Consider the following 9,436-nt stretch of genomic DNA (forward strand, 5'->3'; position numbering starts at 1 on the left):
TTTTTTTTTTTTTTTTTTTTTTTTTTTTTTCTCGTTTGCGCTTTTGTTGATTGAAATTGCTGGAGATATTGTCGCCCTATGGATAGTCGGAAAATTAATGGATTTGGTTTAGTATTTCTTCTCCTTGGGAGATTGAAGGGGATACTGTATGCACAACTTTCTATTTTGTGATTGTTCTTAGCTAACTTGGAGCTGTGTCATTTATGTTAAAGTTCATCGAGTATCAATGTAGACAGTTTTGTAATTTTCCACATCTAGTTCTGTATTTATGAACACCTTCACTGTTTATAGACAATTTATGTCTTATTTATGAAAATCTTGTTTTGAGGTTTATGTGCTTCATGATTTATAGCCTAAATCGGAAGGATGTTTACGGCGAGGAAGAAGATCCACAAGGATAATGGTGTCGACCCCTCAGAATTTGAGGAAACTGTTGCTCAGGTGAACTTTTAAATTATCTACCGATTGCTAACATTGGCAGTGTTTTGTGTTCGTTTTAACTAATTATTCCTCGTCTCTTTAGGCATTGTTTGATTTGGAAAACACCAACTCCGAGCTTAAAAGTGATCTGAAGGATCTCTACATTAATTCTGCAATGTAAGAAGGATAAACAATAGTTGTTTTTTTTATGGACTCTATCTCGTATGAATTTTATCTTTCATAATTATCTTGCAGTCAAGTTGATGTTTCTGGAAACCGCAAGGCTGTTGTGGTCTATGTCCCATACAGATTGAGGAAGGCCTTTCGCAAGATTTACTTGAGGCTTGTTAGAGAGCTTGAAAAGAAATTCAGTGGAAAGGTGTGGAGAGATATCTTTTTTTCCCTGGTTTGGTTTTATTTCGGTGACTATTTAACTACTCTACTGATTACGACTAGTTAGCATCCTCGACTGAGAAATATTTTAGACCAATTCATAATCGATGAAACAAAAAATCTTGATGTTGCATATCACTTTGGGGGTTGATTTAGCTAATGTACTACCTGTAGCAATGATATTTGATCAGTGTCTATTACTTGTTTACCGCCTTCCGCTTCCTCTAGCAACGTTCTCTAGAATGAGAGAGGGGGCGTGTATGCCTCAAATTAAATAATGTAGATGGACAGACATGAAAAAGGTGATAATTACAATTGAACATGATAATTTGCACCATTAATAAGTTTTAAATAAGCCTTATTCCTTTAGTTGTATTCAATGTCTTTTAAGCCAATGAGGTCAAGTAGTGATGGATTGACTCACTTGGTCCATTACGTTAGTTAGTGAGGGTTATATTTTTTAAGACATATTGACAGTGAGTTACAAAGACAAAGCCTTTGAGCATCCTCAGAGGTTTGAGCCTCCATGATCTGAAAAAGACATAAAATTGTTTTGTGTTGTACATATTTGTCGCCTCTACATTTTCATATTCTATTTATTCATAAACCATTGTTGCTCTATAATAGGATGTAATCCTGATTGCTACTAGAAGGATATTGAGGCCTCCAAAGAAAGGATCAGCAGCTCAGAGGCCCCGTACCCGTACTCTCACTTCTGTGCATGAGGCAATGCTTGAAGACATTGTATTGCCTGCAGAGATTGTTGGCAAGCGTATTAGATACCGTGTTGATGGATCAAAGATCATGAAGGTAATTACGTTTTGACCATTTTGGTAATTAAAATTCTCATAGGTGATCGAGGAAGGTTAGAAAACTGTTTTCGGATTAAACTTTGTGCATGTCTCTTTGCTGTAACACGAGCCATGTCGTGGTCAATGTTCTTGATATTGATATATATATATATATATATATATATGTATTCACTAAAATCTCAACTTATCTAAATTTTGAAAGGTGTTCTTGGACCCGAAAGAACGGAATAACACCGAGTACAAATTGGAGAGCTTTGCTGCTGTTTACAGGAAGCTTTCTGGAAAAGATGTCGTCTTCGAGTACCCAATTACTGAGGCGTAAGACACCTTATATGTTGCACATTTTGGTGGTGTTTGTTTATCATAGGGTTGGAATCAGGTGGGAGCTTTTCAATTTTGATTTCAAGTAATAGATTTTTGAGACCTCGTTTTTTGAATATGTGATCTTGTTGAACCATACTCTTGTCACATTGGATTAATTTTCTGGTTTCAATGACATTCTATCCACTTCTACTTAATTTATTTTTAACCTTCCCATTTCTCCCAACCAAAAATAGAAAACAAAGCAAGCAATTTTTATTTAATTTTTTTCTTTTATAGTGTTCTAAAATTCTCGTATTATTCAACCTGAGCATCTAATCAAGCATTTATATTTGATCATACCTCCACAAGTGCAATTACGGTAATGTACTTTGCTTTTAATTTCTCCAACTTCAATCAATATAATTTTTCAACTCTGAATCAGTAAAAATCAAATTACAGAGTTCTCCTAACTGTTGGATATAAAGAAGACAAGATTTCCATGACAACGTCCGTTCCGTTCTATGAAAAATCCAGGCTGCTCAAGTCGACTTGTTCTTCAATAATAAAAGTAGCTGAACCTGGCCACGTGGTAGAAAAAAACTAGCATTTAGGTGGGCTCTTGACCTTTAGAGTGATAATTGACGCTTTAAACTATTGGGGAGAGGGGGAGGGGGGAGGGTCGTCATTTAGCAAAAACCGAACATACCTCAAGACAAGATCACAAGACCTAGGTACATAGCTCCGCAAAGAAAAATGAAGGATATAAAACCCCTGCATATCGTATTCAATTATAAGCATCGTCCTTCTTCGAATATATTAGTTGAAGGTATGAATCTAAATTCGGGTGGGTGGACTCATTTTAACTCGTGATAATATAAGATACTCACCAAATAATTCCCCATCCAACACCGTTACACGGGCAAGGACACACCTCAGCAAATTTCTCAGCATCACTTGAATGAACTCTTCGGGATATTAGATCATCATAAATATCTGAAAAGAACATAACAGAACTAACATAGCAGTAATAATCGATAAAGTAGAAGGCATTCGGAAGCTATACCATAAACTGAGAACAGGCTATTCATTACACCTGCAGTTTTGATAAACAAAATGGGTCAGTCTTTCCCTCCATCCCATTGTCAGTTTGGACGATGAATACAATCATCTTCTGCACAAACATGCAAGAGATTCTTGAATGATGTAAAAGGAGAAATGTTACCAATAAATAGGATAACATAACGAAGAACACGCACTTTAGTTGTTTCTTGCAGGACCCAGACGACACCAAGAAAAATGATGAATCCTAGTTGCACAAGATGAGAATATTTCGTAAGGGATGCACATTGTGTTGGCTATATCAGTCACAGGCTTACAGCCATCAAGTTTTGTGTATTAGGCTTCGACACTCACCAATGCATAGTCCACGAAGTGTCCACTGCAAATGGTCGTAAAGGACACAAATATATCAGTCAATAAGTTTAGCTATTACTACCAATTGCTGGCGGACATAATATCAAGGTAAAGTAAATGAAATTTATGATTTATCCGCTGAAGAGAGGAAAGAATCATTCACACAATCACAATAAATGGAGCTAATATAGTACGATATATTATGATATATTAGAAAGGTTAAAATGCAATTAAGCTAGCTGGCGAAGTGTTCAACACAACTAGGTGTCTATCTAAAATATATGCATCTCCTGATTTCTCTACGTAGGTTGTAACGCCCTAAGCCCATCGTTAATAAATATTGTTCTCTTTGGGTTTTCCTTTTCAAGATTTCTCTCAAGGTTTCTAAAACGCGTCTACTAGGGAGAGGTTTCCACACCTTTATAAAGAATGTTTCGTTCTCCTCCCCAACCGATGTGGGAAGTCCAAAGAAGACATATACGCTAGCGGTGGGCTTGGGCCGTTATATAGGTTCCAAGAAACCAAGTTTTGGTGGATCCAACTTTTCTTTCTAATTTCGAATAAGAGCACGAATGCACATTTAGCTGCAGAAACTAATGCATTTAACAGACAAATTGAAAATATCAACAAAGTTACTTACATTTTTAGCTACACAAAGTACTACAAGAAGAGAAACAAGAAAGCACCCTGCAGCTATTCTGGACGTAAGAAGATTTGTAGATGCTAGTATCAAGAGCATCCCCCAGAATGATGAACCAATATCTACAATGAAAACAGAGTAATCAGCTGGTATCAACCACATGAGAATGTGTGTGTATGTGCATGAGAGAGAGAGACAGAGAGAGACATCCGGCAGGCAAGATCAACCAATACACGCCACCGCGTGTTTGTGTAGCTCCACCTTCATCAGCATGAACCTGAATTCCTTCTACCTGGAAGCTTAAGCAGTTAAGTACATCATGATTACACTAACTAATGACAATCTTCGCATGTTCGTGAGAAATTAAATCAACCTACATTAACTAAGGGTCTGCATTAGCAACATTAATATCACAAGGAAAAGAAAGTAGCATGTTTATAAAGTAATTCATAGATAGACAGAAACCAAAATTCTGTTTACTGTGAACAAATGCAATTTTCGCATCTTCGCATGTTTCTATTGTTAGGAATCACGACTCTCCACGATGGTATAAGCTCTCATGGCTTTGCTTTGGGCTTCCCCAAAATGGCTCACACCAATGGAGATAGTATTTCTCGCTTATAAACCCATGATCTTCCACTAAATTAACAAAGGTGGGACTCACTCTCAATAATCCTCAACATCTATTTCTCTAGCCCAGAAAGTAGGATGTATATGAAGTAATTCATTTCCTAATGCAAAACCAAGAAAGATAATGAAACAAACTGATCTACACGAGTTATAATATAGTCACAAAAACACCAATAACATAGGCTTCATTATCCAAAATAGTGAATCCTCAGTCATAGTTTTAGATTTGACATTATAAATGAAGCTACTTAATTGTTTTCACTCAAAATCGAGGCAAACAATGATTCATTGAGCGTCACAAATTTAACAATGAGAAGAACATGTGAAGAATTTAGCATCTTACATGACCACAGGTAAGCTTGCAAACAATGGCATGGCTTGCCTCGTGAAGGAACACCGTGACAAGTTTGAATGGTTTCAACAGTATCGTCCTCCAGAGCTAAAATAAACAGACTGATTCAGAGCTAACCTCAGAAAGAAAGGAAAACGATATAAAACTCCTTTTGAAGTGAAAATTTGAAGTTCATCGTTAAAAGTCCCCTGGTTACTAAAATGGAATGCTAATCAAGAATTTGCTACTTTCCAATTAAACAAACACCAGATTATCATAAAGAATTCAAATATTTCCACCGATCCAATATTTTGAAGGAACAAATAGTAGCAGTGAATTAAGAGAGATACCGCTAGTATAACAACTGTACAAACAGAAACGGTGATCAGAAACACAACTTGCTCGTGATTGCAGCAGTGCTTAAGCTCCCAATTAGGTTTCATTTCGAGGAATTCGCTAAATCCAACTAGTCAAGAGAAATCCGAAACTCGACTTGCCTGATTAGTCTTCGACTAATCTAACTGGTTGAACTCCGAGAACGAGATCTACAAAAAGAGCATAGAGTGAAAATGGAGTTTCGTTTGTCGTCGTCAGACGAGAGAGTGCTGATCCCGATCAGTGATAGGCCGTCGGAAGGCGGAGCTGAAGAACCAGAGAAAGGATTCCCAATTCCGACGACGATTCGACGGAGACCAATGGGGACTTACAAACCACAGTCAACTTTTTTTCCTCTTTTTTTTTTTTTTTAGATTTAGAAAAATTGAAAAAAAAAACTAAAAAAATCCACAATATTTAATATTATTTTTAGACATATTATTTAATAATTAAATGAGGAAATTCGAGTTTTTTTAATAATTTTTATCTCAACTACTTTTGTCTTTAATTTATTAATTTTTTTAGAATACAATTTTTTTCCAACTGACTTTCCTATGAAAATATAAATTATTTAATATCTAAATATAACCAAACAAATGGTTTTTTTTTTTTAATTTTAATCATAAAATCCAAAAATATAATTTTTGCTTAGTTGGTTATAAAAAGAAAGTGATCTATCATAAATGAAAAAAATAATACATTTCTTGACATAAAAAAATGACGTAATTAACGAATTATGATGTAATTAAACAGAAGAACTATATTTTACATTATTTATACCTAAATTAAAACGGTCAAAGGAATTAAAATAAGATATAAAGTTTTCTTTTTTTATCTATAATTTTGGACTTAGTTTTCACTTTTTGTGGCTAAAGAAAGGAGGGGAAAAGGAAAAGGTGAGAAAAAGGATGGTGGGAAAAAGCAAACCGTAACAAATTCCTTTTTTTTTTTTTAATAAATAATGCCAAGTATTTTTTAACCAACACTAAAGCTATACGTTCAAATTCCCGTACCTAATAGAACGTAAAAGTTGTAACATTCACCTAGAATACAAGTTCGGACTTGTTTGAGATAACGCACAAAAAGAGTCGTTTCAATCATATCTTTCAACAATCAACCACGCTTAGAACAAAAATTAATTATAATCCATGGATAAATAAAAAAAAATTTAAAAATGAATTTTTGTGACAACCTGACAACCAACCCAAAAACAGAGGGTTAGGTTGGGTTGAGTTGTAAAATTTTCGAGTTGGATTGAGTTATTAATCCAACTGACCTGAGCTTTTGGGTTGGTCCAAAAACTTTCCTCAACTCAATCCAACCCAGCCTGTGTACACCCTTATTTGAGATAACTCAGAAAAAATCGTTTCAAACGAAATCTTTAGACAAACCATCAAATGATGGCCGGATGAACTGATATCAACATCTTCCCATAACAAAGACCTAATTCGGTCACAATACTTACAAAAAAAAATGGCAGAGATAAGATCGAAACTATTACACAGCTTGAACGAGAGTAGAAGATTTTCTTGTGGAGTAAACTCCTTGAAGAACTTTGTCCCAACAAAAAGTACCTTATAGAAATCGAACAATCTATGAACAAATGATAATCTCCTCTTGTTTGCATTAGGATGCAAGCAAGGAGTGAAAATAGAACTGATGTAATCCACCTTTTGGATCAGCGTTTTCACTGACACACTGTTCGGTGTCTAAAACTGATATCAACACCTTTCCATGATAAAGACCGGATTCACTCACAATGCTGACAAAAAAAAAAAATGGTAGAGATAAGATCGAAACTATTACAGCTGCTTGAATGAGAGTAGAAGGTTTCCTTGTGAAGTAAACTCCTTGGAGAACTTTGTCCCAACAAAAGGTACTTTATAGGAATCAAACAATCTACGAACAAATGATAATCTCCTCTTGTTTGCATTAGGATGCAAGCAAGAAGTAAAAATAGAACGCCGATGTAATTCACCTTTTGGACTAACGTCCTCACTGGCACACTGTCCGGTGTCTAGTTCTAATACCATTTGTAATAATCCAAGCCCATGCGGGTAGATATTGTCAGCTTTAGCCCATTAAATATCAACGTTAGCCTCACAATTTTAAAACACATTGATTAGGGAGAGGTTTCCACACCCTTATAAGGAATGCTTCGTTCCCCTTTCCAATCGACGTGGGATCTCACCAAAAAAGTTATAAGATTTCTTCCAAATTAGTTTTCATCTCAAAAAAAAAAAAAAAAAAATGGCTTCACCCTTTCATTTCAGATTGTTGAAGCTACCACCAAAGCAATTGACAAAGAATAGATAAAGGCGCTTATGCTGAAGAACAGAGCTCTGTCCTTAGGTAAATGTCAAAACTGTTGATATTGCAGAATAAACTGATACCTAACTAAACCTTTGAATAGAGCTAAATTTTAGATTGCCCAACAAGAAATTTTCCCAGATGAACAAACTATCCACCTAGAGGAGAATGAGAGTTATGAACCCAAGAACCAATATGCCTGCCATTGCATTCCAGATGGTTAAGGATTATAGTATGAACAGAACAATCAAGAAACTTGGCACACAGAATTTACAGTTACTTCAAATTTTATTTTGCTAATTATTCACACATCTTGCTTTTCTAGCCATTATTGTGATAGAAACAGAGAATATGTTACCACAAACAGCAAGGAGATTTCATCTCTCCTGCATATCCAATTCAGAAATGGCAGTCAGCAAGAATCATGATATCCGAAGTAGAAACCAAATGGAACCTTTCAAGTTTCAGCAACTTTATATGAATCTACAGTGATTTCAGTCAGTAACAGCCCAGGAAAAAGTGCCTGCAAAATGATGAGTAAAATCAATAACCATTCAGAAGAACAATGGAATGAAATCGATCCAGAAGAACAATGGAATGAAATCGATTGAAAACTGAAATTCCTCCCTATTCTTACATCCAATTGCTTTTGTACAGTTCTAGGCCTCTTCTTTGGCCTCCTCGGTAGCTTACCGACGAGCACCGCGAAGTCCTCTTCAAGCTCCTCTTTCGACAGCGATACAAATAGCGTACTGCGATTCTTCTCCTTCTCCTTCTCCTTCTTCGTTACAGCTTTGATCGAAGATGAACCGAATTCTGGAGTCCTCTCATCTGGAGGAGCCTTACACGCTGCTCTACGAGTCCGCAAATTCCACGGCCGAGCCGCAGCGGATTCCCCCTCGCCGCCTTCATCAGCAATCGAAAACTTGAGTCTCTTCGATTCCTCCCTAATATCGAGCATGATCTTCTCGCGCATGATTTCAATGGAACTGCTCCCATCGTTGTTCCCTTCACTAGGTTTCATCGGAGAAGAGAATCTGGTGGAGTTCGCGCCTTTAGAATTAATAGGTCTCTCCCGGACTCGGTAGGATTCCGATTGGCGATGAGCAGCGGGGTTGGAGTTAGAAGAAAGCTTCATACACTTGAGGAATCTCTGGGAGCCCCATTTGAGATACGGCAAGGAGAAGTTGTGCAGCGGCTTTGATCGATCAGGCGCCATAGCCATGAGCTTGATCGCAAGAATTCGAAGCTAAAATTCGGCGAAGAACACACAAGGCCTGCAATTCCAGAGCCTTGTCAGTGAAGTTAGGGGGCGAGAATCGGGATTGGGGAGGGGAAGAGGTTGAGCTAATGCGAGGTAGAAGAGTGGGAGGGGAGAATGAAGAGGGGATGGAAATGAGAGTCGCGGGGAAAAGGTGCTTAAAGAATGAAAGGGGGAGAGGAGGCGGGTCGGTTTAGGCTTTTTGGTGTGGCTGAGAGTAAAATGTTGGCGAAGTCACAAGCGGTATGGAACACTTTAAACCTTTAATACCTCTCAACTTTATTGAATTAAAACAACCAAATAAATAAATAAATAAATAAAAAGTGAAAAATTAAATTTAACGGTCGAACTTTTAAACTAATCAAATTAAATATGAAACTTTCTTAACCATTACAATCTTTACTTGAATTTGAATAAAAATATATATATGTGACATAAAATAATATATTTTATTAAATAGAAATTGTTTTTAAGATCAGTTCATTCCTTAATGTTATCATTAAATTAGATAAAAAGATCTTGTGATCTCATGAGTAATCTCGTGAGCA

The 9,436-nt window shown here is 36.4% G+C and overlaps 3 protein-coding genes across 5 annotated transcripts in view; 1 reads left to right on the plus strand and 2 right to left on the minus strand.

The window, feature by feature from the left end:
* The window catches only part of LOC111429958 (40S ribosomal protein S7-1-like), a 3,021-nt gene extending 874 nt beyond the window's left edge, over positions 1-2,147 (plus strand). The window contains exons 2-6 of the mRNA XM_023066050.1: positions 353-441; positions 524-597; positions 676-799; positions 1,441-1,623; positions 1,828-2,147. Coding sequence (XP_022921818.1) covers positions 367-441; positions 524-597; positions 676-799; positions 1,441-1,623; positions 1,828-1,947 — 576 coding nt within the window. The 5' untranslated portion in view covers positions 353-366 and the 3' untranslated portion in view covers positions 1,948-2,147. The remainder of the gene's footprint in view (positions 1-352; positions 442-523; positions 598-675; positions 800-1,440; positions 1,624-1,827) is intronic.
* A 108-nt stretch (positions 2,148-2,255) lies between these two features.
* LOC111429957 lies at positions 2,256-5,696 on the minus strand. Of its 3 annotated transcripts, none has more exons than XM_023066046.1 (10): positions 5,293-5,696; positions 4,955-5,050; positions 4,189-4,273; positions 3,982-4,103; positions 3,342-3,366; positions 3,151-3,234; positions 2,992-3,021; positions 2,816-2,921; positions 2,635-2,699; positions 2,256-2,506 (listed from the first exon to the last, which is right to left on the minus strand). In XM_023066046.1, exons 1-9 carry the CDS (start codon positions 5,383-5,385, stop codon positions 2,636-2,638), a joined length of 705 nt encoding a protein of 234 aa, XP_022921814.1. In that variant the 5' UTR covers positions 5,386-5,696; the 3' UTR covers positions 2,256-2,506; position 2,635. The 3 variants fall into 3 exon arrangements, with proteins under 3 accessions (XP_022921814.1, XP_022921815.1, XP_022921816.1); XM_023066047.1 differs by having other exon boundaries at positions 2,294-2,528; XM_023066048.1 differs by lacking the exons at positions 2,256-2,506; positions 2,635-2,699; positions 2,992-3,021 and adding an exon at positions 3,022-3,099 and having other exon boundaries at positions 3,185-3,234.
* Positions 5,697-7,802: 2,106 nt separating this feature from the next.
* LOC111429881 lies at positions 7,803-9,123 on the minus strand. The gene is made up of 2 exons (XM_023065948.1): positions 8,265-9,123; positions 7,803-8,150 (listed from the first exon to the last, which is right to left on the minus strand). The coding sequence occupies exons 1-2, from the start codon at positions 8,850-8,852 to the stop codon at positions 8,085-8,087; spliced, it is 654 nt and encodes a 217-aa protein (XP_022921716.1). The 5' UTR covers positions 8,853-9,123; the 3' UTR covers positions 7,803-8,084.
* Positions 9,124-9,436: the final 313 nt, after the last annotated feature.

The sequence above is a fragment of the Cucurbita moschata genome, unplaced genomic scaffold (genome assembly GCF_002738365.1).
Source record: "Cucurbita moschata cultivar Rifu unplaced genomic scaffold, Cmos_1.0 Cmo_Scf00032, whole genome shotgun sequence".
NCBI lineage: Eukaryota > Viridiplantae > Streptophyta > Magnoliopsida > Cucurbitales > Cucurbitaceae > Cucurbita > Cucurbita moschata.